The sequence below is a fragment of the Vulpes vulpes genome, chromosome 3, assembly GCF_048418805.1.
Source record: "Vulpes vulpes isolate BD-2025 chromosome 3, VulVul3, whole genome shotgun sequence".
Lineage (NCBI taxonomy): Eukaryota > Metazoa > Chordata > Mammalia > Carnivora > Canidae > Vulpes > Vulpes vulpes.
Genome location: NC_132782.1, coordinates 112,645,945 through 112,673,822, shown reverse-complemented (window position 1 = coordinate 112,673,822; position 27,878 = coordinate 112,645,945). Strand labels below are relative to the sequence as shown.

General features: G+C 52.7%; 1 protein-coding gene across 4 annotated transcripts; it reads left to right on the top strand.

Annotated features, from left to right (window-relative positions):
• Positions 1-671: 671 nt before the first annotated feature.
• On the top strand, positions 672-25,273 carry NAA60 (N-alpha-acetyltransferase 60, NatF catalytic subunit). Of its 4 annotated transcripts, none has more exons than XM_072751447.1 (7): positions 672-865; positions 16,142-16,257; positions 18,527-18,656; positions 19,971-20,067; positions 21,522-21,756; positions 22,745-23,094; positions 23,862-25,273. In XM_072751447.1, the coding sequence occupies exons 2-6, from the start codon at positions 16,148-16,150 to the stop codon at positions 22,899-22,901; spliced, it is 729 nt and encodes a 242-aa protein (XP_072607548.1). In that variant the 5' UTR covers positions 672-865; positions 16,142-16,147; the 3' UTR covers positions 22,902-23,094; positions 23,862-25,273. The 4 variants fall into 4 exon arrangements, with proteins under 4 accessions (XP_072607548.1, XP_072607549.1, XP_072607550.1 ...); XM_072751448.1 differs by having other exon boundaries at positions 16,039-16,257; XM_072751449.1 differs by lacking the exons at positions 22,745-23,094; positions 23,862-25,273 and adding an exon at positions 22,577-22,723 and having other exon boundaries at positions 16,039-16,257; positions 21,522-21,776.
• Positions 25,274-27,878: the final 2,605 nt, after the last annotated feature.

Genomic DNA, 27,878 nt, shown 5'->3' with positions numbered 1-27,878 from the left:
AATAGTGTTAATTAAAAAAAATAAAATAAAAAAAATAAAAAATAAAATAAAATAAAAGTGTTTATTTATACTTTTGATGTGTGATAACGTTTATTTTCTTGGATGTGAATTAAATCCTTTTAAGGTGGATCACTGTAGCCTTTGGCTGTAAGCAAGGCTTTTTATTCCATGCTTTGGCTGTGTGGTCCACTTTTATTCGAAGGCAAAGAATAAACTCCTGCTTTAAAGTTACTATCAGATGTTGCTCAACACGAGTTCCTAGTAACAGAGCTGGAGTTCGATCCTGTACCTTGAGCGCAACCGACCCCAGCCCACTGGCACGGCAACAGCCCTCAACAGTCCGTGCGCGGAGATGGCCTGGCCGGGGGCCGCGTCGCCGGACGCCAGGGGAGGTGCTGCCTGCCAACCGGGTCCAGGCCACCACGCCTCCCCGGCTGGACGGCGGGGCGCAATCCCCTCCTCGGGCGCCCCCGGGGCTCCTCCACAAGGCCCGACCCGGCCGGCTTCCACCGGGGCGGCGACACCCGCGTCCTCGCCCGCCCGCTCGCAGGGTCGCCCGCCTAGTCCGCGCCGCGGTCGCCGCCGCCGGCCGCCTGCCCTCGCCGAACGCCTGCCAGCTCCTAAGATGGCAGCGGCGGCGTCGGCGTCCCACGTGGGGGCCGGCGGCCAATGGGCTTCCGGCCTGCGCCGCCGGCCCGGCGCGGGAGGCGGAAGTGCCGCGGGCCGCCGCCTCCGTCCCGGCTGCGGCCCCTGCCGGTTACATAACTCGTTTAGGGCTCCGCGCAGCCCCGCGTCTCGACTGCCTGCGACCCCAGGATGCGCTGAGCCCCACGACGGCGTCCGCTGCCGCCGGCTCCCGCCCGAGGTGAGGTTCCCCCGGCTCGGGCCTGCGGTGGGACAGGGGTCGTGAGGGAGGCGAGAAGCCGCCGGGACCCGGGCGGCGGGGGGCCGAGTCGGCCGCGGCGGGGCGCTGGATGGCCTGGGCGAGCGGCCCGCCCCTTGGAGTGCCCAGACGAGTCCGTGGGGGGCCGAGCGGTCGCGAACTCGCTCCGGCCGCGGCTGAGGAGGCCCGCGGGGTGCGCAGGGCGGCCGCGGGGCGAGGACCGACGCGCTTCCCGCGGCCCCCCTCGCCCGGGCGCCCCCTGGCCATGCCCCAAGACGAGTGGGGGGCGGACTTTTGGGGCCAGAGGTCGGACGGGCCCCCGTTTCCCGCCAGGTCCCCCTCCTGCCGAAGGGCCTGGCCTTCTCACAGGTCAGCAGTTCGCCTGGCCCGACCTTTGCTTTGGTACTTGTTGCGCCGATTGTACTTCTTGCCGACTCGTTTGCCCCGCTGTGGATTCGTGACAGCCTGGGGCTCCATCTTCGCCGCCGACCCTCTCCTCAGCTGTACCTTCTGGTCTTAAGACACGTCGATTCCTTACGTGTCTGGTAGTTTACAGCCGGCGGTGCAGACCCTACGGCAGCCCTGACCTCTCCTCCACCAGATCGGGCACCTGTCAGGGAAGACCGGGAGCCCGAAACGCCTGTGTGCATCCCCGTGGAAAATCGGGAGGGAGGCTGTGGGCCTCCTCGGGACCACCGACTGCACAGGACCCGGGCTTGCTCCACAATGAACGTGGGCATTGGCAGCTTCGTTGATCTGTTTCACTCTGCCAAGTCCGGAGCGCTAAAATCTTGTTACGCAGTTCTTCTGAGGCGAGATTGCCGCCCCACACGATGGCTCCCTGCGGTGCCCGGGCAGTGGTTAATCCGAGTGTCAGAACTGGAGAGGACATTGCTAAGTTGCAGAAGTTTCTCAAGAGCACTGAAGGCAGAAAACCTCTGGTTAATGAGTAACCCAGGAAAGGTAGGTGACTCCAGGTCATCTACAGAAATACCACAATTGTGGTGACCTCTTATGATGTAGATATAGGTGTGAAAAGTTATTTGTTTGGCTGGAGAGGGAGAAAGAAGAGGAGTCTCGAGCATCATTGAATTAAAAGGACTGGAGCAAAACAAATTCTCTCTCACACAAATCTCTGAATTGACTTAAGTTTGGAGAAGAAGGGATTAAACGCGAGGAGAGACTCGGGTGGCTGAAATATAAGTCCCGGCCATCTCTCCAAATGGACAGATCATCAGTCATGGCAGTGCACATAGGTCTGCAGTTAACCCTGTTTCAGGATTTTGTGTAGATCACAACCGTTGTGCACTTAGGCCCTGAGAATGCAGTGTGCCTGAGCTCCTTCTCCCTTGGGCCACCGATTGCTGCAATTCCATATCACTGAGCTTGCAGACAGGCTGGGATTCTATTAAGACAGTTAAAACCTGTATAAAACAAAGTCAAGGCACGGTGTGGTGTTGACAGGCCAGAATAAAAAGTACAGGCATGTTTTTTAAAAGGTCTGTGCCTCTCTGATTGTAACTTACAGCGGCTTTGTCACCTGTTTATTTTAACCTCACCCACACACAGACTTCAGATGTGACTTGAAGTTGCTTAGCAACAACATGCCTCAGCCTGAGATGGAAGAAAATTCCTGGATGTTAAAAGATATGAGAGATAAAAGATACTTACACCTGAATTGGGGTGATGCTGTCATTGCTGACTGGGTACTTGGCCCCAGAACAGTCTGAACCTCAATGTAGTATTAGCAGCATTTTGATTTCTAGCAACCTGAGGTGCATTTAGACCAGATGGACACAGCATCCTCACACTGCGGCAGCCACAGGTAACACAGGGTAGAGAAGAATCCTGAGAGCTCTGAATTTAGGGTGGCATGTGTCTTTGTACTGCTGAAATGACCCAGAGGTCTCAGCTGTTGGTGACAGCTCTCCTACCTGAATAGAGAGCTGGCTACCTATCAGGCAATGTCTTCTCTTAAATGGTGGCTGCTCATCATCTAAGTTTTATCTCCATTATCTTCCCTCAACATCTTTCTGGAAGAAATCCACAAAAGCCCTCATGATTTTTCCATCTCCATTCGTTGTTTGCAGAAAGCAAGCTTGGGGTTTAGACTCTGTGTCAGAGCTGGTCTTGCTCATGTCCATGTGCACTGCTTTCAAGTGAATGCTGATCTGCAAAATAATGCTGGACCTGGGGATCCCTGGGTGGCGCAGGGGATCCCTGGGTGGTGCAGCGGTTTGGCGCCTGCCTTTGGCCCAGGGCGCGATCCTGGAGACCCGGGATCGAATCCCATATCAGGCTCCTGGTGCATGGAGCCTGCTTCTCCCACCGCCTGTGTCTCTGCCTCTCTCTGTCTCTGTGACTATCATAAATAAGTAAAAATTAAAAAAAAATAAAAAAAAATAATGCTGGACCTCATGGGTCTCTTTCTGGCTAAGTTCAAATGCTGATTTTTTTTTTTTTTTCCAGCAAATATCTCTAAGTGTCTTTGATAACTTCAAGATCAGGCTTCCTTCCCTAAATATCATTCTTTTTAGCATGGCCTCTGATAGGAGCTAGCTGGTAGGCCAGCTCTGGGTTAGGTGAAGTCTTTACACCACTGACTAAAGAGAGACCCATGCATTAGAAAACCCAATGAGCAAATAGCCGGTTAGTATTCTGGTGTGAGCCTTAAGGCAGTTGCTAGAATGATAGGAAGGGGGTCAAAACAGGGAGCCAGCGCTTTCTGCAGGAAGTAGCTTGGGGCCCAGGTCAGCAGTTGAACTTCCTGGAGCCTGAGTGCCCCACTGCAGAGAGGCCGGCATGCATGTGACAGTCAGCCAAGGTGGCCAGGTCCCTGAGCCGAGGTAGATGGTCAGGGAGAGAAGGAGTGACGGTGAGTGAGCGCTGGTCCCTTGTTTGTCCTGTCAGCATCTCAAACTGCCCATCTCTTCACCTGAGACTGACTTCCCTCACAGGGAGGGCCCATGTGGCAGGCAGCAGGGGGCGAAATGACCTGTGAATGTGACAATGTAGAGATTTTTTTTTTTTTTTTTTTTTTTTTAATTTACGATAGTCACACACACAGAGAGAGAGAGAGGCAGAGACACAGGCAGAGGGAGAAGCAGGCTCCATGCACTGGGAGCCCGACGTGGGACTCGATCCCGGGTCTCCAGGATCGCGCCCTGGGCCAAAGGCAGGCGCCAAACCGCTGCGCCACCCAGGGATCCCCAATGTAGAGATTTTTAAATGTCTCTTCAAATTGTAAGAATGGTTACCCCTTGTGCCTCAAAATGGACTCTTAGTGCCAACTTTTAACCCCACGGCCTTGGGACAGCATGTCATTTTGTGTCCTGGTGCAGGAAGTAAACTTTCTGAAGACAGAGTGATGGTTGTAACAAGCAGAGAGGAGGTACTTGTGGAAGGGGATGCAGAACGACAGCTGAGAAAGTCTTTGTTCCCTGTGCTTCCACAGGCATGCCAGAGAAAAGTATTGTCGTCTTTTACAGACCACGTTAAAAAAAAAAATCTTGCAGTTCTATTTCTTGCTAAATACTGTTGTTCAAAATCAAATTGCGTTCCTCTTTTTTGCTTCCTGAATTCCTGAAATAAGACCTGTTTGGGCAGTGAAGTATTGGAAATTTGAGCCCATCTTGAAAATGACTGAGAAGAAAGAAGAAAGCAGTTTCATTATATAATAGAGCCTGTGGGGGTAATTGTCCCTTAGGTACTGAAAAGAATTCTTACCTGGGAAATGTTGATGGATAATATTTACACCTTTTTTTATAGTATTTATGGGAGTGCTGGTGGGTGCTTACTTCAATTTTGTTTTTTTCCAACCATCCTTCTCTCTTTAAACTCTTCAGAAGGGCTTGTTGGTCAGACTGTTGCTGCTTTCTAGTCTTGGTTTCAGGTTACTTTGTTTCTCCTCTGGCCTCTCTTTTTTTTTTTTTTTGGCCTCTCTTTTTTTTTTTTTTTTAATTTTTTTTTTTTTTTTTTTTTTTTTATGATAGTCACAGAGAGAGAGAGAGAGAGAGGCAGAGACACAGGCGGAGGGAGAAGCAGGCTCCATGCACCGGGAGCCCGACGTGGGATTCGATCCCGGGTCTCCAGGATCGCGCCCTGGGCCAAAGGCAGGCGCCAAACCGCTGCGCCACCCAGGGATCCCCATGGCCTCTCTTTTTTTAACACCATTTCACCGTGCCTACAGGGCCACCTGGGTAACTCCGTGGTTGAGCGTCTGCCTTTGGCTCAGGGCATGATCCCCGGGTCAGGGATGGAGTCCCACATTGGGCTCCTTGTGGGGAGCCTGCTTCTCCCTGTCTGTGTCTCTGTGCCTCTCTCTCTCTCTCTGTCTCTCTGTCTCTCATGAATGGATAAATAAAATCTTAAAAAAAAAAAAAAAAAGTGTACCTATAGGAAAGTACACTACAAATGGTCCTGGCATGAGTATACCTGTATATCCACCACCCCAAACAGCCCCTCAGCCCCTTACCAGCCAAGCCCTCTCCTATTTAAAAAAAAAAAAAAAAAAGCAAAAGATCATTTTTCAAAGAGTTTATTTATTTATTTGAGAAAGAAAGAGCATAAACCAAGGTGGGGGACAGAGGAAGATAGAAGAATGTGAGGCTCCATCCCAGGACCTTGGGATTGTGACCTGAGCCAAAGGCAAATGCTTAACCAACTGAGCCACCCAGTTGCCCCCAAAAAATCATTTTCTTGTAGGAAACACCAGAAACATTAACAGTCATTTTATTGGTGATGGGGTGAATAGGGGAGTCCTAGTTTTGCTTTATATTGCATATGAATTATTTTACTCTGTGTTCAGAGTAAAATAAAAAGGTTTACAAGAGCATTTGCCTCCTTCAAGAAAAGGGAAATGTTATTGTCTTATTTTAATTTCACTTTAAGTAATCTCTGTACCCAAGGTGGAGCTCAAACCCACAACCCTGAGATTGGGAGTCACAGGCTCTTTGGACTGAGCTAGCCAGGTGCCCCAGGACTGTTTTTTAAAACCTTTTAAAAAGTGGTCATCTAAAACTTGTAAATATTTTAAATTGGATTTTTTTTAAGATTTTTTTTTTTAAATTTATATATTCATGATAGGGGGGCGGGGGGAGAGGCAGAGACACAGGCAGAGGTAGAAGCAGGCTCCATGCCAGGAGCCCGACCCGGGACTCGATCCTGGGACTCCAGGACCATGCCCAGGCCCAAAGGCAAGCGCTAAACCGCTGAGCCACCCAGGGATCCCCTATATTGGATTTTATGAAACCATGAAAATTGTTTAAGAATTACATAGGAACCCTTTATGTTTACAAGTGCGGTTAGCGTCCTTATCTACAACTGCCTCCTTTTTGCTTCATTACAACTTTGAATCTGTATTTAGAACATTTATTTCTGGTATCAGTGCACAAAATGCCACACTATTCCAGGGGTCCAAGACCTAAAAGTTGGCACTAGGAGAGACTTCGGGGCAAAATGGGTAATCATTCTACTTAGAATTTGCAGAGACACTATAAAACTTCCAAGTTGTTGCTAATTAAAAACAGCCCATGAGATAATTTTAATAAAAATATATTCATGATTTTCTCATATCACCTGAAAGTCTTTTTTTTCTGAAAACAAAAACAACTCAAGCTGTTGAAGAAGAAAAAAAAAAGCTCAAATAATACAGAAATGAGTGATGAAGAACATAGACATCTGCTGTAATTCCAGAGGCAAATGCTGGCAGGAGGTAAAATTACTTTTTTAAAATAATATGTTAACCTCATGATCAGGTGTTAATTTATACCAAATTTGGCCCACTTTCATAATGAACATCTCTTTGATTATGAAGGATCTTAAATGCAAAGGTAGAGAGGCAGAGTAAAAACCTATCCAATGATAAAACCCAGCAGAGATGGAAACACGGAGGCGGGCAGCCTGGCCTGCTGGGGGGCGGGGGGCAGGCAGGCGGGGTCTCCGAAACCCGAGTCCCCTATTGCTGTGCTTTCTCCTTTCAAAGGGACTAGCTGACTGCTTCCCCCCCCCCCACACACACACACAAACACACACACACGTACACTCTCGCAGTGCTGAGGGCTGCTGGCAGCCTCTGGAGTTCCCTGTGGGAGAACACGTACTCCTGGCTGAATTTGAGACAGGGCCTAGTCGTGGCTATTGGTCAGGAATGCAGATTATTACATATATTTTTATTCCCAGACCCTAAAACTCCAGTTATTTACAGGTGGCTTGTTACACGGGACCTGAACTGGGAACGCTATTCTGGGGTCCTAGTGCCCTGTCGGGCAGCCCGCTGCCAGGATCTCAGAAAGCAGAGGGGCTGAAGCACTTCTTCACCCGGGGTCCTAGGCCCGTCTGGCCCACACACCTGCGGTCCCCACACCCTTGTGCTCTCGCTGTTTCCCTGTGAGTGTGTGAGCTGGCAGCAGAGGCTCGTCTGCGCCCTCATGTTCTATTCCGGGAACATGAGACACATCTGGAACTTTCTGACAAGGGGACCATGGGGGCTGCTCATGGCTCCACATCTCTGGCCCCCGGCTCCGGTGTCCTCCTTTGTTCCAGCTCATATTCTTTTTTTTTTTTTTTAATATTTATTTATTTATTCGTGATAGACATAGAGAGAGAGACAGAGGCAGAGACACAGAAGGAGGGAGAAGCAGGTTCCATGCCAGGAGCCTGATGTGGGACTCGATCCCGGGACTCCAGGATCGCACCCTGGGGCAAAGGCAGGTGCTAAACCGCTGGGCCACCCAGGGATCCCCTCCAGGTCATATTCTTTCTCATCTTCCTCTTCATCCTTGTCTCACCTCAGACCTGGGCTTTCCTTCCCCAGTTTTGACACTGGCCTAGTAAGGCCACAAAAGGCAAAGAGCCATTCGGCCACCTGCCTACAGTCCAGTCCTCCGTCTGGAAATTCACTGGCGCCGAGGCCGTGACGCAGGTCCTTAGAACAAGCAGAGGATTCTGTTCGACTGTCATGACCAGCCTTAATCCCAATGCCTTTCCGAGGAGCGTCAGGGGCTTGCAGGTGGCAGACATGCACAGTGCTCTCAACGTATGCCCTCTGCATCTGGTGATTTGGCCTTGGACAGGAGGTAAAACAAAATGGAAAAATAATTTTTTTTTAAGATTTTATTTATTCATGAGAGACACATACACAGAGAGGCAGAGGCACAGGCAGAGGGAGAAGCAGGCTCCATGCAGGGAGCCAGACATGGGACTTGATCCTGAGTCACCGGGATCACGCCCTGAGCCAAAGGCAGACTCCCAGCCACTGAGCCACCCAGGTGTCCTGGAAAAATAAATTTAAACAAAATAAGACCTATGTCATCTTGAGACACAGTGTGACGGTTAAGAGCAGAGCTCCAAAATCCCAGATGTCCTCCCCTGAACTGCACAGAGGCCTTTGTCTTTGCATTCTCACCCTCGAGAATCTGAAGGAGGACCCAGCCATCGAGTGCAGGCACCCCGAGTTCGCTGGCCCCTGGCAGAGAGCTTGGCCCCTGACTAGTGTTTGCCCTGTGGCCAGCAGCTCAGATCCGAACATCACCATCATCCCAGCAGGTTGCCTTCTGCCCCTTCTTGGTGTCCACTGCCACATCTGCTTTCTGATTTCTGTCACCATCGTTTTCTTTAGCCAGGAAACCCAGGTAGAAATTCTCATTGAAGCCTGAACCTTTGCAGCTTTGTGTTTTAACTTCCAAGCCCAAAAGAACTTTGGGTTCCCTGTACAACATGCCCCTGCCTTTGTATCGATGCGCCTGTGTCTTTGTAGGGAAGTGTATGGAAATGTCCCAAAAGGTGGCCTGCATGTCTGAGGCTTTGGTGCTACATCCCACCAGCACCTGAAGGCTCAGAACTGAGACCTGACTTGGTGGGCCTGTGCTCTGGCTTCACCCACTGGCCCCTGTTGTCTGGTGAATCATTCACCCACTGGCCCCTGTTGTCTGGTGAATCCCTGTATGGGAGCCTTGTCCCATAAGCCCTAAGAGTAGCCCATAGCAATAGGAGACTGCTACATGGCAGACGGTTCTGGATGGGTAAGTGGTGAGTTCCTACAGGTGTCAGAGGTGGATTGCCTGGACTGCTCCCTGTCTAAACCAGCCGCTTGCCACACCAGCATCTCATGTGCTCCGCCACCCTCTCTGTAAACTTGACCTCTGATGCCAGTGCTTCCTGGGACCAGCACACCAGGCTCCCCTTGGGGTCCCCCTTTCCCTGCTTTCCTGAACTTTCTCCGCCTGCTGGAGCTGGGCTGGGACAGCTTGGGCACTATAAATGCTGCATTTTTCCCTTAGTTAAAAGTTTCTTTTTTCTATTTTTAAGTCAAGGCTTTTGAAAACATGGAAGTACTTTTTATTTATTTATTTATTTTTATTTTTTTTTTTAAATTTTATTTATTTATGATAGGCACACAGTGAGAGAGAGAGAAGCAGAGACATAGGCAGAGGGAGAAGCAGGCTCCATGCACCAGGAGCCCGACGTGGGATTCGATCCCGGGTCTCCAGGATCGCGCCCCGGGCCAAAGGCAGGCGCCAAACCGCTGCGCCACCCAGGGATCCCGGAAGTACTTTTTAATAGGGGTGTGAGAGTCCACGAATAGCTGTGCATCTTGGAGCCCAGTTTTTTTTTCTTAAAAGTCAAACAGAGAGCAAATCCTGTCCTTTTAGTCAAGAGCCTTGTCCCAAGGATACTAGGGAAAAATTTATAAGTCCGAGGACATGAGATGCTCATTTATTATGGATCTCTCCCTTTGCTATCAGACTTCAACATAGAGGGTTTTTTTTTTCATAGAGGGTTTTTTAAAAATCTTTTTAAATCAACTTTATAGAAGTTTAGTATACATAGGGCAAGATGCACCAAGTGAGTTTTAACACGTGCGTATATGTGTGTGTCTGTGTAACCACCACCACCATCTGCGTACAGAACTTCCAGTCCCCTCAGAAAGCGTCCCACCCCCATCCTCTTGCTCCCCTGTCACAGGCAGCCTTACAGGTCAAGGCCTCACTTCCTAGCACTTACTTTGCTGCTGCAGCTCTTGTTCCTCAGATGCCCCGGGTCTGTCTGACCACCCAGACCCTGACTGCTGGCTGATGTTGCCGGGTGCCTGTACTCATTCCGTCCCCTGTGCTGGAGGGTCTAGTGGGAGCATGCTGTTGGTGTCCTGTCGTGCTCTTCCTTTCCATGGGAGCTCAAGAGCGCAGTAGGGCACAACCAGTGAGGCACCTGGAGTTCTGCCAAGAACAGCGAGGGCAGGCAGTCATGGCACCCCACTTCTCGGGCTGGCTCGAGCCAGGCTCTCACCAGATGAACAGTCTAAAGAGCTGTTCCTGGAAAGAGGAGGACCTGGAGATTCCTGGCACAGACCAAACATTGGAGCCAAAAGTTGATTTCAGATTCATCTGGTGATTTGTGGTTTGTGTTGCTTTCTCAGCTGGAGCTGGGGGGGTATCTGAGTGTGATCTTTTCTTTCTCAAAAGCATTTAAGTTGCTACCCTGTGAAAACTCCTAGCACGGACATTCTTGTCTGACACTCGATAACTTCCTCTGATCACTTCTTACACAGTGACAGATTTTTTCCTTTGAGTATGAAATAATTAAAATTGGCCCAGATCTGGAGTAAGCTACCAGGTGGACCTTGGTGAGCTGGCGATTCTTCCTCGGCTCTGAATCCATGTCTCCTGCCAGGCTCCCTAGCCCTGTTGGGGCTGGCACAGATGTGTGTGTGTGCATGCACGTGAGTGTGCACATAACCCCACACCTCAGGTGGCAGGTCCAGGCCAGCCCCCCATGGGCACCTGCACGAGTCCCTGCAGTTTGACTTGCAGGCTAGAAAGCTTCTGATTCTTTCTGGAATCTACTGTGACTGTCTTCAGAAAGAATTTTTGCATCCGTTTGTTCACCAAAGAAACATTCACTCTCAGGATTACTTTTGTTTTTAACAGCTTTGTTGAGATACAGTCCACATGCTATAAATTGACCCACACAGGGTGTACCATTCATCATTTTTAGTGTATTCACAGAGTTGTGCATCCATCACATTTGGTTTCAGGATATTTTTACTGCTCCCAAAAGAAACCCCACAGCCATCGTCATCCCCACCCCCACCCCAATCCTGCTGGCCTCCAGCAACCATTCACCTACTGTCTGGATTTGCTTGTTCCTGACATTTCACATGACCAGAATCATAAATGTGGCCTTTAGTGTCTGGTTTCTTTCACTCAGCACGTTTTCAGCATTCATCCACGTTGTAGCAGGTGTCAGGTTAAATGTCCACTGCATTTTGTCGATGTAGTCATCCACTGACAGTCCATAGTGGACTCCACTCCCACTCCCTCCTTGCTTGATTTAGAGGAGAGATTGTGGCCTTGCAGGGGTGTTGAGAAGGATTTTGATAGACCATCCTGTTTGGCTACATGGATTGGCAGATGGCAATGTGTTGGAGTTTGTCCACCAGGATTTTCCCTGAAGATTGTTGGAATAGGGAGAAGAGGACCCCCTTGTCCCTGGAGCCTTCTCTGGAAAGACTGCACTGAGGGACAGGCCTTGGCCTCAGCCTCGGCCTCAGCCTTGGATGATGTGGGGTTGTTGACTTTGACCCAGAGGCTCCAGGTTTAGGCAGGGACTCCTGTACTTACTTTTCTTGGCCCTGAGGGGAAGGGGAAGGACATTACCCTAAACTGGCCCTGTGGTTGGGTTGCCTGTGTGGCTCAGTGGTTGAGTGTCTGCCTTTGGCTCAGGGTGTGATCTCAGGGTCCGAGATTGAGTCCCACGTGAGGCTCCTTGCAGGAGGTCTGGTTCTCCCTCTGCCTATGTCTCTGACTCTCTCTCTCTCAAGAATAAATAAATTAAAAATCTTAACAAGAAATAAATAAACTGGCCCTGTTTGATACTGAGCATCTTGGACAGCTTCAGGCTACTTCCTAAAACTTCCCTGTGTGCTGTCGATCCTTAAAACATCAGTGGAGTTTGAGATTTGGTTAACTTGGGTCCTGACCAGTGTTCCCTGAGCCCGTTAACCCTCTGAACTAGGCATGTAACCCAGCTGGGATCCAGAGTGCACGTCAGTGAACGAGCCATGGTTTGCTGAGAACTCCCTCTTCTAGTGATGAGGTGCACAGAGACTGTGGTGGTTGCTGCAGCATGTGGTGCTGCTTTCCCGAGTTTGGGGTGCAGGGTGCCAGAGGCATTTAAATGGGTCACCTGGCAAACCTCCCATCTATATCCAAAACTCAGCCTCTATGGAAAAGTTTCGTTGGTTGGTTGCTTTATTAATTGGGACATTTTCAAACATCCACTTGACATGCCTGCCATTCATCCAGGTCAACAGTTATTAACATTTAGCCACCTTTGCTCCAACTAAATTAAATTACAGGACATCCTGTCATTTTGTCTCTATGTATCCATTGTACATCTCTTTAAAGAGCATGAGCATTTTCTACACAACCACAATGCTGTTCTCTTACCTTACAAGATTAATGAAACCTTTGATTGTTGCATTTAGTAATTTTTTGTACATGTGTTCAGCCAGAGAACTGTTTTTTAACATGTCAGAGGTACTGTGTGTGGATCCAGAATTCAGCTAAAGGGGTTGGGGGGCAAAGGCTCTTTCCAGTGGAGGTGAGTCTGAACTGAACTCCCAACACTGAACCAGCAGCTAACAACCACCCAAGTTAGGAATCGGAGCAAAACTACTTACGACATCAGTGTTAAAATTCAAGACCGTGCGGTCACCAGCTGGCAGGCACCAGCAGCCCACGTTGATGGGCATTTCTTCTTTGGTTCCCAGCCCTTTGCCATCAGCAGCTCATTGCAGCCTCAGTGCTGTCCTGAGGGACCTAACCCTGGCTATTCTAGAGGGGACTCCGAGAGACTGGCTGGCTAAGGGCAAGACAGAGACAAGGCCAGGCTCAGTGTTTGATTCCACCCCTTTTGTGGAAGAAGGGAGGGTTACCCTCACTTTGGGGGTTGTGCAGAAACCTCCTCAGGAGCAGCACTTTGTACCCGAATGTGAAGTGCCAGAGTCCATCCTGCTCTTGGTGGGCAGACCCCTCTAACCCGTGCACTCATGTTCTATGGGACAAAACAGCCCTTGGCTTGGGATGACTGGGGAACCACATCCTATCCAGTGACCGCTAGGATGTATCTTGGACAGGGGTGATTCATAAAACTCAGGAATTGCCATTTTTGGTTGACCAGTCCCATTTCCCAAGAGGTGGCTGGCCACTGGAGAGGCGTGAGATCCTTGAGGTCACACCAGAATGTTTTGGGCCACAAGCCATGTCCTGGATACCAACAGGGATGTGGGCTGGAGTGAGCAGCTGTAGATGCGGGTGCTGAGCCCTGCAGCGGCCCACTGTTCAGGAACCAAGTTAATGAAGCTGTTGTTTACCTAGAGATCAGGCTGGTTTGGGTCTTGATTTTGAAGGTGCATCTCAAGAAAGAAGAAACACCAAGTGACACGGGAAGGTCAGATGTGCCTAGTCTGAGGATAGTCTTTGTTGTTTGGTTGGTGTTCCGGTTTTGTTTTGTGTTTAGAACTAAGAACTCAAATACAGCCCAGCAGCTGGGGCTTGCCGTATCCCAGCAGCCTCTCACTTTAACTTTTGTGAGGGCTTGTGTCCCCCCCCCCCTTTTTTTTAAGATTTTATTTATTTATTCATGAGAGATACAGAGAGAGAGAGAGGCAGAGACATAGGCAAGAGGGAGAAGCAGGCTCCGTGCAGGGAGCCCGACGTGGGACTCGATCCCAGATCTCCAGGATCACACCCTGGGCTGAAGGCGGTGCTAAACCGCTGGGCCACCAGGGCTGCCCGTGTCCCTTGTTTTGTCAACACTGCAGACTGTCTCTGTCCTGCCCAGAAAGAGGCTTTTGTCTGGGTCAGCTTAGCTTTCAGGGGTTCCATCAAGATCTTGAATCCAAGACAGCTCTGTCCTCTTCTAAGTGACAGGTCTTCTAGCAGGGCTCCTGCCAGGGATGCCACTTCTTCCTTAGGTGGAGGCGGTACCTCCGCTGCTGCCTGACCCCTGGACCTGTTGGGCTCCACCAGGCTTTGAGCAGGAACAGACCCATGTCTCTATGAACATCCCATTCTGTCCCACTCAGAGCCCTGGGTGAAGGCACCTTGTGTTGCCAGGAGGGCCACGGGAGGGGTCCCCCCCTTGCAGACCCCACATAGGCAGTGTGCAGGCACTGGCTGAAAACACGGAGGGAGCAGGAGAAAGCAGGTCCCCTCTCATTTCAGCTGTTGAGCCAGTGCTGTGCAGAAGGATGTGTCAAGGTGGCATGGTCCCCACCTCTGGGATTTTGGTATGCGCTACAAAGACAGAACCCAGTGTGGCCACAGAGCCACAGAGCTCCTGTAGTACTTCCCCTTTCTCCTGCCCTCAGCCAGCCCTCGGTGACCCTTGGCCTGACTGCTCAGCAGCACATGGTCCTAGGGGGACGCCAGCCCCCGACTGGCCCTCAGAGGAGCCCTTCCTGCTGAGTGGAGCATGCTGGAGTTGTGTCCAGGGCTTAGAGGGTGAGCAGCTGCACCACCATCTCAGTGGTCAAGCCTCGGGGTCACTTTCAGCCCCTGGCAGCTGGCGCATTAGGACAGGTCCTCCCTGGAGACCCGGGAATACCTGAAATCTCATGGGAACCAGGCACCAAGGACGTCAGGGCAGCCAGAGCAGGTGACCTTGAAGGATTGTCGCAGGCACTTACTTGGGCTGGCTGAGTGCTGAGGGCTGAGGTCCGGGTCCCTGGGACCTTTGGGCTCCCTGGCACTGTCTTGGTGCACACTCACAGAACCAGTTTCTAGAGCAAGCTCAGGTGGTTGGTGATGACTGTCCTCTCAGGGTCCTGCCACTACCACCATTTGTTATGAAAAAGTTTGGGCGTGTAGAAAAATTGAACATGTGGGCAGTAAGTTCCTGTATTGTCTTATCTAACACCTGGATCCAGTGGTTCATAGTGTTGTGTCGTGTTTGCTTCCTCAGTAGTTAGAATCTCTTGAAACACTAAAAGTTAGTTTCCAATCTCACAGTGCCTCACTCCCAAGACTTCCTGTGTTATCACACCCTTCATTTTCCAAGACTGTCAGTAACAGCTTCAGAGCATCAGCTGCTGTCCCGCCTGTGTTTACATTTCCCCAGAGAGTTATTTTCACTTGTTCTTTTTCCCAGTAGGGATTTACACATTATATTTGGTGGTAGGTCTCCTCGCCTCTTTTGGTTTACTTTTTTTTTTTTTTTTAATAACCTTCATCTTTTGAAGATACCAGGCCAGTTGTCTGGAATGCCCCTCATTCTGTGTTTCTTGGACATCTTGGCACCCTCGACCTACAATTAGGCCTGGGCGCTCGATTGGGTCCGGGCCCAGCATTTTAGGTGGAACCCTGAGGTGGTTAGTGTATTTCATATCGAGGGTAGAGGCTGGGGGTCTGTCCTTGGGGGACCAGGGGCTGCTGGACCTGGGTTGGCAGGGTTGCCTTTCTCTGCACACTCAGTCAATCCTGGGGGTCCAGGTGCTGTGTCGCAGCCTGGACTGAATATACTCTCCTGACTTAGAAGAGTTGTTAGGAGGGCACACACCTGGCTTGCAAGCTCAGGTCACAAATTCAAGCTGCACGTTTTGTGTGGAGGTTGTTGAAAGACAAGAATGTGGGATCCTTTGTTATGTATTCATAAATTATTAAATATAAGTAAATAGGTAAATAAGTAAATATATATATATAATTTTATTTATTTGTTTATTTTAAATAAAAGAGTTGTTGGCAACTCTTGACTCCTACTTTGACCTCTGGCATGTCTCCCAGTCTCTCTTCCTGCCCAAGAGTCCATCTGCCTGGTCAGTGAGGAGAAGCGGCCCATCCAGCAGGTGCCACTTCCACCAAAGTGCAGGCCATCTATGGCCTCCAGCAGGCCGGCCACCCCAGACGGGACCCAGGTGGGGAGAAGTCAGGGTGTAGGGCTGGAGGCTCTCTGTGGCAGCAGAAACAGCAACAGAATGTTGACGTGAGACCAGCCAGGGAGGAGCCGGGATGGGCCGGGGCAGCCAGTTTCCTCCTCTACAGTGGGGGCAACTGTGCCACCTGTGCTTGGGGCTGAGAGCACACTCCATGCAGCTGCTGAAGACACGTCCATCCACGGGGGACAATACTAGCTTCCCTGTCTTGCTTGCTTCACAGGTTAGCATGAGGAGGAGGAGGAAGTAGCATGCGGTGACAGTGCCTGGTTGGTGGGCCGTGAGGGGGCGTGGCCGCCCTCCTGACGCCACTTCCCTCCCTGCAGGTGTGAATGACAGAGGTGGTGCCGTCCAGCGCCCTCAGCGAGGTCAGCCTGCGCCTCCTCTGCCACGATGACATAGACACCGTGAAGCATCTGTGCGGCGACTGGTTCCCCATTGAGTAAGTTGAATGGCGCCCACTGTCCCCGGCTGCAGCTGGGAGGGGTGGGGGAGGAGAACCAGAGCTGGGAGACTTGCTGTGATGGCCAGCATGACCTGGAGTTGCCATGGTGGCCCAGGATCACCTTGCCTGTCTTGGACCCCAGGCCTGGCTCCCTGACTGCCCTCAGCCTCTTTCCACCTCACTGTGTCCCTCCTGCAGAGAGTCCCCAGAAGGCCTTTCCTGAGATTCTTTAGTTAAAAAGATGTCAGTGCAGTGCTATTGACAATTCAGAAAAATGAGAATCAGTTTAAATACCATAATGGTGAGGACTGGGTTACACACGTTGGGGTTTGTTCCTGCAAGTGCTTGTTACTCAGCCAGGGGAAGTCTGCTGAAGAGGTATATTTGTTGATAAGAATTTTTTTAATGAGATAATAAATGAAAAAGGAAACTAGAAAACAGTGTGTATCCCAATCCTGCATTTATTTAAAAACATGTACAAGATAAAAAAGCTTATGAGGCTATAAACCGTGTAGCAGGGTATTTTCAGTAGTTTGTGGTGGGCAGAGTATCGGCAGCTGCAGTTCTGTCTGTTGCTAATGTGCACGCACAGCGCTCACAGTGGGAAAACTAGGTGCAGGCTTTTTATTTCACAAACTAGCAGCTAGAAGATCAAGCCCTAGGAGTGTAAGGCACAGCATGCTGATGTGGTGAATGCTGCTGTATATACGTATGTGTAGAAGCTGCGCAGATGGTAAGGCTTGAGCCTTACCATCATCACAAGAATTTATTATTCTCAAAAAAAATAAAAAACCAAAACCACACCCTGTTAAAAGTGAACTAGATTCTGCCAAGGATCGTGTTTCCACACGTCCTCACCGCAGACTGGTGGATTAGCCTGCTGCAGGTGGGGGCAACCAGCGAACCTCCTGTCTTTGCTGGGATGTGAGTCGCCTCAGCCCCTGGGACGTGGGCCAGCAGCGGCTTGACGGGCCACGGAGGGTGCTCTGCTTCTGCCAGCAGTGCTGCCGCCGCCTCGCAGCCCAGAACTTGCTTGGATTCAAGCCCACTGAGCGTGCTGGGCTGTAGCCTCCACCTCCAGGGGCGCCCGACCTGCCTGCCTCTTCTCACAGCCTACACCCAGGCTTCAGGTTCCAAGGACAGTGGGGTGAACTGCAGCGCCATGGGCTGCGTGCTGGCAGCTCCGAGTCCTGGCTGCTGTGCTGGCCGGACACTCTGGGGGCAGAAGGATGAGTGTGAGGAGGATCAGGGAGGGAGTACAAGTGATGCTCAGGCCCCATAGAACCTTCCAGTGGGTGGTCAGTGGCCTCTGTGGAGCAGAGCCGAGTAGAGGACCTGTCTGCTCTGTCACCTCGAGGGTATGGCGTCCTTCCCCAGCTCTTGGTCTCAAGAAAGGGCATCTCAGGCCAACCTGATACGTCTACACCAAGTTAAAAATCAAACCCACACACCCCTAGGCCTTGAGGGCCCCTGCCTTCCTGACCGTGTCTCCTCGCTGTGGCTGAGTCTGCCTTTTCGTTACTGTCCAGGGGCTTTGTGCTAAATGTTTCCCTCCCTGCTCCCTTGGGTAGGGGTCTGGGTGAGTAGCCCCTAACAACCCTGGCCACACCCTGCCCGGAGGGCTTGTCCCCATCCCTGCCCAGGGAGGCTCCGGGAACTCAGATGCCGCTCAGCTGCGACTTGGCCTTCCCCACACCCCCAGTCTTCAAAAGGACTCAACAGAATTCGTGGGAATCTCCTAGGTGTCTGTGGGCCAGCAAGGGCCATCAGTCCTAACCCATTCAGCAGCCCCTGCACATCCTGCTCTCATGGAGAGATTGTCATCGGAGGATTTTTTTTTTTCCCTCTCATCTCTCATGTAATGATAGTAGAATCATTTTTCCCATCAGAAATTCCCAGTCCCGCCTCAGCGCAGTTAAGTGTCTGACTCTTGGTTTTGGCTCAGGTCGTCATCTCAGTCATGAAATTGAGCCCTGTGTTGGGCTCTGGGCTCAGCCTGACGTCCACTTGAGTTTCTCCCATTCCCTCTGCCCACCAGCCCCCCATAAGCCTTTAAAAAAATTTTTTAAAGAAATTCCCAGTTGCGTCTAGACAGATTACTGCTTTAAGAAGACCCTTTGGTATAGGCTGAACGGAGGACATGCTCCTTATCAGCCGTGGAGCAGTGGGCAGAGCAGCCCAGGGTCCCCTGTGGCTCCACTGTGTGAAGCCCCACATTAGTTGAGCTTGAACTTTGCAAACAACCTGCGTTTGTTCTCCTCCTCAGGTACCCAGACTCATGGTATCGTGATATCACCTCCAACAAGAAGTTCTTTTCCCTCGCCGCGACCTACAGGGGCGCCATCGTGGGAATGATAGTAGCTGAAATAAAAAGTAGGACCAAGATACATAAGGAAGTGAGTATGTGTGGCGAGGAGTTGGTGGTCTTGTCACTGCGCAGGCTTGTGACCGAATCACTGCCTGCTCTGTGGCCCTTTCTCCTCGGAGCCCACACTGAGTAGGAGACTCCCGCCTATTTGGTTCTTCCTGTGCGTATGTGATACACATGTTCGGCGAGAGACCTAGCCGCAGGCCTCATAACCACTGCCGTTTCATAGTAGGGAAGGGTGAAAAAAAATCCCAGAAAACAAAATAGAGAGGAGTGTAAATGATACTCTGAGAACCCCCAAAGTTGTCAGGGGCTCTGGGAAGATCGGTGGTTTGTAGAAACAGCTAATTGTGCTGTGATTGGCTGAAGGACATGCTAGTTCTGGTTAGAAGCTCGTGAGGATAGAGGAATATGTCATTTCTTCTTCGGCTTCACAGAGCTCTCCAAGGTCTCTGTAAGGACTCCTGAGGTCTGCGGGGCCCCCATCAGCAAGCTCTGCCCTGAGTGTAGAGCTCGAGGTCACAGCCACAAACATGTTGCATGTGGTCGTCCTGGGCCAAGATGCTGCCTAATTATTTTGGTCTTCGAGACTGAGCAGCGTCGACCATGTGGGTGTTTACTCCAAGGACAGGAAAAAATGCACGACAGCTGGTTCTGTCTTTTGAGCTTCAGATTATTTCTTTAAAAGTACAAGGACGTCTGCCTTTGAAAGACCCGACCTGCTCACGTATACCCCATTTTGCTCATGACTGGATTCGGGCAAAGGTAGTTCTTTTAAGTCCCAGCTTCCTCCTGAGCTTTTTTCTTCTCCTTCGTCTCGCACGGTGGTCAGATTCGCCATCAGGCCAGAATTCCGTCTCCGGAACCAGGATGCAGTGGTGGTGGTGGTGTGCTGGGGTGCTGCTCTGCCCACTGTGGGCAGCACAGGGCATGGAGGGGCCGCTCGAGCCCCCACTCCCTTTACTCAGAGACCATGTAGGGGGGCAGCGTAGGGTCCTGGAGGCAAACCTTTTTTTTTCAAACTTTGTCTTGTCCTGAGTGCCCAGGACGTGCCCATGTGGCACAGTCACCTCCCCATTACCGCTGTACTCTTGCCCCTTGTCAGGTCCACAACACATCCTCAGGAGGAGGGACGGTGTGTGTGTCCTTAGTTTAACCATGTGCTGCAAGGACCTGCACCCTCTCGTTTCTGCATGTGCGTGTGTGTGTGTAGTGGGGGGATGACTCTTAAACTCTGCCCCTCCAGTCCCCGCACCCCCTCCCCAGAGGTCAAGGCCGGGGAATTGGCGTGTGAGATGTGCCTCAGCCATTAACCGGTCTTTATATCTGACTTTTCCCTCAGGACGGGGATATTCTAGCCTCCACCTTCTCTGTTGACACACAGGTTGCATACATTCTAAGTCTGGGAGTAGTGAAGGAGTTCAGGAAGCACGGCATAGGTAAGGGGCACAAGCTCGCGGTGTGTGGCACGTGTGCTCCAGCCACCATGTCCGGTCCTTTCCCACGTGCTGGTGACTTGCCCATAATGTCCTTCATCCCCCTGCCCTAGGCGGACATTCCTCGCCTGCCCCTGCCCGCAGGTCCGCCTGCCCCACCTCCGCTCCGCTGGCCTTCAGCCTGTGCTCTTTGTACCTATCGCCAGGTCTCTGGGCAATGGCCTCGTTCTCAGATATGATTCGATCAGATGTGTAATGCGCCCAGATGTCCTCATCAGGGAACGGGCACCTCTTACCACACCGGCCACCACACACGTGGCTTATGTCTGGTCACAAGGTGTTCTTTTTTTTTTTTTTTTTTTTTTAATTTTTATTTATTTATGATAGTCATACAGAGAGAGAGAGAGAGAGAGGCAGAGACACAGGCAGAGGGAGAAGCAGGCTCCATGCACCGGGAGCCTGATGTGGGATTCGATCCCGGGTCTCCAGGATCGCGCCCTGGGCCAAAGGCAGGCGCCAAACCACTGCAGGGATCCCCTGGGACTGCTTTTTAATTATGTTTTCTACTCTTAATTAAGAACACCTTGTGAGGGATCCCTGGGTGGCGCAGCGGTTTGGCGCCTGCCTTTGGCCCAGGGCGCAATCCTGGAGACCCGGGATCGAATCCCACATCAGGCTCCCGGTGCATGGAGCCTGCTTCTCCCTCTGCTCTCTCTCTCTCTCTCTCTCTCTCTCTCTCTCTCTCTGTAACTATCATAAATAAATAAAAATTAAAAAAAAAAAATTAAAAAAAAATTGTTAAAAAAAAAAAAAAAAGCAGTCCCAGCTGCCATTTATTGGATGCCCTCATGCACAGGGAATGTGCCCCAGGCCTGTCTCCAAACTACCCCCTCTGCCTCACAGCCAGCGGGCAGCAGCCTTCCTGTGTGACCCAGGCCTGTCTGCCCTACCTTCTCCTGGGCTCCTATTTGCACTTTCTGTTGTCTGAAAGGTTAGTGAATCTCCACCACAGGCCTAGCCCCTGTGAGGGAGCTACCTGGCCCCCATCTATGGTTCCAGACACCCGGTGGTCTGTAGCTGATGACCTCCATCTGGCCGCGGGATTTTAGGGGCTTTGACAGGGTGGTTATAGGAGTTCCATCTTTGGGATCCCTGGGTGGCGCAGCGGTTTAGCGCCTGCCTTTGGCCCAGGGCGCGATCCTGGAGACCCGGGATCGAATCCCACATCGGGCTCCCGGTGCATGGAGCCTGCTTCTCCCTCTGCCTGTGTCTCTGCCCCTCTCTCTCTCTCTCTCTGTGACTATCATAAATAAATTAAAAAAAAAAAAAAAAAGTTCCATCTTTGATACAATGGCAGGGAGATCTGTGGAGATGTTGGCAAGGTTACCTCCTTGTCTGCTTCACGTTCCTTGCCTGCCTGCCCGCCCTGTTGTGTGACTGTCACCCCTTCTCTGCAGGTTCCCTTTTACTTGAGAGTTTAAAGGATCACATATCAACCACCGCCCAGGACCACTGCAAAGCCATCTACCTGCATGTCCTCACCACCAACAACACAGCAATAAACTTCTATGAAAACAGAGACTTTAAGCAACATCATTATCTCCCCTATTACTACTCCATCCGAGGGGTCCTCAAAGATGGCTTCACCTATGTCCTCTACATCAACGGCGGCCACCCTCCCTGGACAATCCTATATCCTTTACTTCTCAAGGGTGAGGGATGTGGCTTCCCAGCCACAAGGGTGGCTCGTGGGGACAGGGCCCATGTGCCAGAGTCACATTGCCTTCACGTGATTCACAAGGCCAAGCTCACGGGCCCGTTTTTCCTGAGCAGATGGTGTTGTGGGTAGATCTGGTTGTACTCAGTGTTCCTCAGACTTCACCCGGCACAAGATAGAGGTTTTAACCATCTTGGCCAGTGATCCACCCATCCAACAAATACTGATCGAGAGCCTCCCATTCCCGGTGCCCAGAACAGATAACTGTGAACTGGTCAGACGGGAGGCCCCTGCCATCCAAGGGCCTCATGCTGGCTGCGCAGAAGACACACAAGGAGGGCGAAAACAGTCGCTGGCTATTGGCAGCGCCTGGGTCCAGACCTCCCTTTCCTAAGGCGTGTGACCCAGAGCTGCATCCCTCCCCTGCTCCCTCATCTTTAACCCTGTCTGGTCCAAGAGCGGAAGGAGGGAGGCCAGGAGACAGGAGACATCCTGATAGAGGCTGTGGCCCCAGATACCCTGAGGGCAACCGAGCAAGGAGTGAACTAAGTGAGGATAGAATTTACCCATGTATCCAAGGTTGGCCCCGTGGATCCTCCTCCTTGTCACAGGGATGAGGCCCAGCTGTCTAATGACTGAGGATGGGAGTGGACTGAGAACGCTTGCTCTTCCACCAGGCCTGGTGCCTGCCACCCAGTCCCTGTCCAGCAGCTTTGGTCTGGGTGTGCATGTGCCTGCGGCCTCTCCCAGCAGATCCTCTTGTATTCGGATGCCACTCTTTGTTATTTTGCACAGTGGAGGCCCCTCTGGCTGACAAGGCTTTCCAGCACCCCACAGAGGCTTAGCAGGTTCTGGGTCTCCATCTGCATGCAGTCCTGCAGATCACCACATGGGCCCCTGCTGACGGCCACCCAGAGTGTGGGGCAGGTGAGGCAGTTGGAATCTTCCTTAACAGAGCCCCACGGACTACATTCAGCACCTGGGCTCCGCACTAGCAAACCTGAGCCCTTGCTCCATCCCGCATAGGATCTACCGCCAGGCCCACAGCCTGCTCTGCAGCTTCCTGCCGTGGTCCAGCATCTCCACCAAGGGTGGCATCGAGTACAGCCGGACCATGTGATGCCCGCTGGGCAGCCTCCATCAGGCCCCACCCTTCGGCACCCTGCAGAACCCACCTTCCTGGCCATCTGGCTTCTGTCCTCTGCAAAGGAGCTGGTGGCCCCTTGCCGGGCCCATCGGCCTGCCCCAGCTGCAGGCCCGGTGCTACGCGGGCTCGGAGCAGAGCGTCGCGGGGCACACCTGGTCTCTGCCAGGTACACTGGAGCAGGTGGTGGGGAAGAGGGGAGCAGAGCCCAGTGGGATGATGGTACCAGGAAATTAAGCCCATGACACACCCAGCAATAAAAACAGAAGGGCGGCCTGCATGGGGGCTTGCTGCACAGGGATGTCGGGAAGTAGTACCAGGAGCTGAGTAGCCTGACTGACATCCAGAAACTGCCGGAAGGAAAGCAGAGTCTTTGAGCCCTTGGCCAACACTTCTGTCTTTTTACTTCCTGAACTACATTTTTAAAAAGAATGCATCCACATGGTTCAAAAATTGAGAAGGAACCAGAAGATGAAGCCACTCCTACCGCCACACCCAACCACTCAGCCCCCCTCCTGAGGGGTGTCTGATGCTTCTGTGTCATGGCCATGTTCCCAGGTCCCCTCTTACAGCAGCGGCTTGCAGCGGGTGCCCAGTAGACCAGAGCTCCGCTCAGATGCAGCCACTTCTGAGGGCCACAAATGCCAGCAGGGAGCTGGCCTCAGACCTTAGGGCCAGAAGGGGTCATGGGGACTGCAAGGCCGTCCCCTTGTGCACGGACACAGCCCAGAGCAGTTTGATGGTTGGGGCTGACTCACGCAGAGTGCTCCACGACCCCCTGGGCTAGAAGCCCCATCTGCGCCTTGATTTGTGTGGGAACTGGGAGGGACTCAGGCCACAGAGGGCTTGTGCTTCGGGGCAGCCAGGGCCCCTTATGGGCTAGCGCAGGACATCTCCCTGGGGCCTTCACCCCTGCTCCCCTCTTCTTTCCCACAGGCTCTTCCAGCCCTCCTTCCTTTACTGGTAACCTTGGGAAACCGCCTCTGCCTGCACCCTGGTCCCGCCTCCACGAGCGTGCACCAGCCCCACTGGCCGGCTGTGGCGGCCTTCACTGTGGTCTGTTTCTTCCCATCCCCTTCCCCTCCACTGCCATTCCTTCCAGCTCCTTCCTTCAAAGCCAGAGTGAACTTCTGGAAGGAAGGAACCCAACTGTTATGGACAGACCTGAGCCTAAAGACAAAGGAGCCTTGGAACAACGAGGGAGTGAAATCAAGGGAATGCCAGATCTTTGTCCAAAACCAGCCCACAGAAGCCTCGGATGTGGAGAACAGCCCCTGCCTCTCCATGAGGGGCTGGCTCCTGGCGGGCAGAACCAGAAGGCTTTTCACCCAAGCACAGGGCCCTGGGGCTTAGACTCTGATGCGAGAGGTCAGATCATGGAACAGTTCTCCACCCCGCGGTGGCCTCCTGCCCAGGGCTTCACATGGTCCCGGCAAGCACGGAACTGTCCATCACATGGTGGATGTTGGCTTGGGTGGGCTGCCCCCGGGAGCTGGGCTGAGGATAGGTGCCAGTGAGGTTCCCCCGGGGCCCCTCCCCACCCCCCCAAATCCATGAGCTGAAGCTCTAAGATGCGGACAGGAGAAAGCTGAGAGTGGTGTCGATAGTGGGGCCTGGCCTTCGGGGCTGGGGGCTGTTACGTGCCTTGTGGCCCCTCAGTCCCTGGGGACCGAGACAAAAGAGGCTGTCGGTGCCAGGAAGTGTGCGTGTGAACATCACTTGCTTCTGGCATCACCCTCACCTCCATCCCCCAAAGCTGCTTGCTGCCCGCCCTGTCCTCCAGAGTAGAGGGGGTGGCAGAGTCATGCCCAGTGTTGCTGCAGTTTCCTGGAGCCATGGCCACCAGGCGCCAGCCTGAGAGCAGGAGGAGAAGGGAGAGCAACAGGCAGGGGCCCTGGGTGACTCATGCTCCCCTCCCTCAGAACTGCACAGCCTGGGGCCGCCTCCACCCTCAAAGTGGGAGAACAGTGTTCTCTAGATGAGGACGAGGGCGAGCCCTGGGCAAGAGAAGCACTCTTCCTCCTTCGACCTCCTGACTGGCGGTGCCTCTTGGGGAGAGGTCCATGTTGCGGTGACCTGTCCCCACCTCTGCGCTGACCTTGGCATCATGCTGAGGCTCAGCTTGGTGTTCTAATCTGAATCAGTGGTGATTGTGTGATTTTTATTTCTGCCCCGAGGGGTAAGGAAGAGTCTTCTGGAAGGTTTTGCCTTGGACATTATTCATAATCGAGCTCAGAGGCCTCGCCCTGCCCCTCCATCCCTGCCCCGAATCACTGCAGTGTCCAGCCCATTGTTGAATAGATTGTAGTGCTTTGTCTCATTACAAATAAACAGCCTTTAATTGGTCACATCTTGTCTTTCCAATGCTTGCCCACTGCCCTCTGGGCCCCACCCCTGTAGACGCAGCCCCCATGGCTGAGGACAGCTCAGGAACTGTTTGTCCACTGCCAAGTTCCAAGGATGGCTTCTAGCTGAAAGGGCTGATTGTTTTGTTTTGTTTTGCCAAAGAATGCAGCCGTGGGGAAGAGATTCTAGAGCCGACCAGCACAACCAGGTTCTGAGATCAGCAGGTCCTTAGCAGCCGCCTGATGTTTGGGGGGGCCCTGGCAGCTCTTGGCTTTAGCTAGGGCCTGGTCCAGTCAGGAGGCTCTGTCCTGGCTCAGAGAAGGTTCCACAGGTGACTCAACACAGTTGTCCGATGGGGACTCTGAGCCAGTGGACCCCATCACAGGAGCCTGGGGAGACCCTTGGGCCAAGACACCCCACCTTAGGAGCCTGAGACAGGGCACCAGTGTGTTCCAGCCCCTGGCTTCCACCAACCTCTCTTTGGAGCTTCTGGCCACTCTGGGGAAAGGGAGTCAAGTTTGTCACTCCATTGGACAGATGAAGAAAACTGGTTCAGGGACTGAGTTACCCCATGGCTGCTCAGCACGTGAACGGTCACCAGAGAGCCCAAACCAGGTCTGAAATGAACTCCAGAGCCCGTGTGTGTTGCTCCCCAAGGGTCAGGCTTCATCCAGACAGGCCTCGGGGACGGTACCTGCAGAGCTGGGTGTGTGGGAGCCCCTGGGGTTGGGACGGGGGTTGATACTCCCACAGCGAGTGCCGAGCAGGGTCCCAGGTGCTGGCAAGTCCCACTTGGGTTATTTACACTGGCTGCTGGGGCAGCTTCAGGAGGAAGTAGGTGACTCCCTGGGGCCCTTGCTCAACTGTGTGGCCAATTATCAGTTTGCCCCCTGGGACGTTGGGGCTTCTGGTTGGGCCTTGCCCTGAACGCCACTCTGCTTTCCTGGGTCGGCCTCCCCTCAGCGGGCTCCAAGGACACAGCATCCCAAGGGCTGAAACAGACTCCTGGAGGCCTGTTGCAGTCCCCTCCAGCTGTTCAGAGGGTAGGTGGGGGCACCCCAGGGGTCAGTGCACACCTCCATGAGTGTCTCCTTCCCATCAGTCCCCAGGACACTAGAACTGTGGCTTTGCTCTCAGCCTCTTCTGAGTGTTTTTCAAGAAAGTCCTGGGAGGCTGAGGGGAGAACTGTTCAGAGGTCAGCCTAGCAGGTGTTCTTTGGGTCTAACTTGTCCGCTGCAGCAAATGTCTCTCCCAGGGAAGAGCTGGGGGTGCGGATCATCTGCCTTCCGTGACATCAAGTGAGGTGGCTCCATGGGGGCTAAAGGATCTGCTCCAAGAGGGCCCAGAGCTTGGCTGCGGCTGAGGCTCCGGTTCCCTCCACGTGGCCTCCCCTGGGCTGACTTGGTTTCCCATCATGTGCAGGGCTCCTTTCAATGGATTGGCCTCCCTCAGCGCACACACCCTGGAAACTGCCAGGCCTCCTTCAGGCCAGAGGTGACACCGTGTCATTTCTGCCACATTCTGTAGGTCAAGCAAGGCCCTGAGCGGGTCCCAGTTCAAGGCTGGGGTCCTACACGAGCCAGAATACCGGGCCCCACGCATTGGAGGCCGCCGCAGCCACTGACGGCAGCCTGGGAATCCCGAGACCTGGACTTGAGCAGTCTGTGCTCCCCCGTGAGCCTCACGGCTTCACCCAAAAGTGAGGGGATTGGCCCTCAATCTACAGGGACTGCGTAGTGTGGCTTCTGGCAAGGTCCGTCTTCTGCCCAGTGCCCAGGACAGCCTCCCTAACGTCTGTCCTCATCCCGGCCTTGGCCTTCTGGGCCAGTAGTAGGAGAAGACACCCTTTTTGTCACCCCCCAGTGGCTCATCTGGGGGACTTGCTGGGCGGCTATGTCCCTGCCCAGGTCCCAGCTGGAGCACTCAGCCACCTCTCATCAGTCCTCCTCGGGCTGCTCTCTGGGTGCTCCAACTCGGGCTCCCACCACCCAAGGCCACACCCACACTTGTAAGGACATGAAAACCATTCAGGAACCAAAGTTTCCAGAATCTGCTGTCCCAGGGACCTATAAAGTGTCCAAGGGTGGGACCAGGGTATGAGGGCAGGGAGGGGGCTGGAGGGATTATTCCCCTATATCTGAAAGGACCCCGGGAGTCCAGAGTGCCCTTAACATCATCACATTTGATCTCCCAGGAGCCCTTGGTGGAGCCAGCTCAGCCCCAGCCTGACCTGGACTGCCGGGACTGGGAGTTGACCACACCCGGGGGGGGCGGAAGGGGGAATCAAGACAAACCCAGGTTGTCCCATTCTGTCCCCACTGGACTGAGGTCTAGTGATTTAGAGCAGAGGGTTTCAACCACAGTGATTCTGCACACACACACACACACACACACACACACACACACACACACCCAGAGGACATTGGACGCTGTCTGTAGACACTTAGTTGTCTCACTGGAAAAAGAATGCTATGGGAATCCAGTGGAGTGGAGGCCAGAGATGCTGGTAGACATCCTAAGATGCACAGAATGGCAGCCACAACAAAGGAATATCCAGGCCCAGATGTCAACAGAGCCGAGGTTGAGACACCATGGGACAGAGGACTC

Coding starts and splice junctions, on each gene's coding strand:
- NAA60 (XM_072751447.1), top strand. CDS start 16,148: ATGACAGAGGTGGTGCCGTCCAGCGCCCTCAGCGAGGTCAGCCTGCGC. Junction 18,657..19,970: donor GGACCAAGATACATAAGGAA/GTGAGTATGTGT, acceptor CTTTTCCCTCAG/GACGGGGATATTCTAGCCTC. Junction 20,068..21,521: donor GTTCAGGAAGCACGGCATAG/GTAAGGGGCACA, acceptor CCTTCTCTGCAG/GTTCCCTTTTACTTGAGAGT.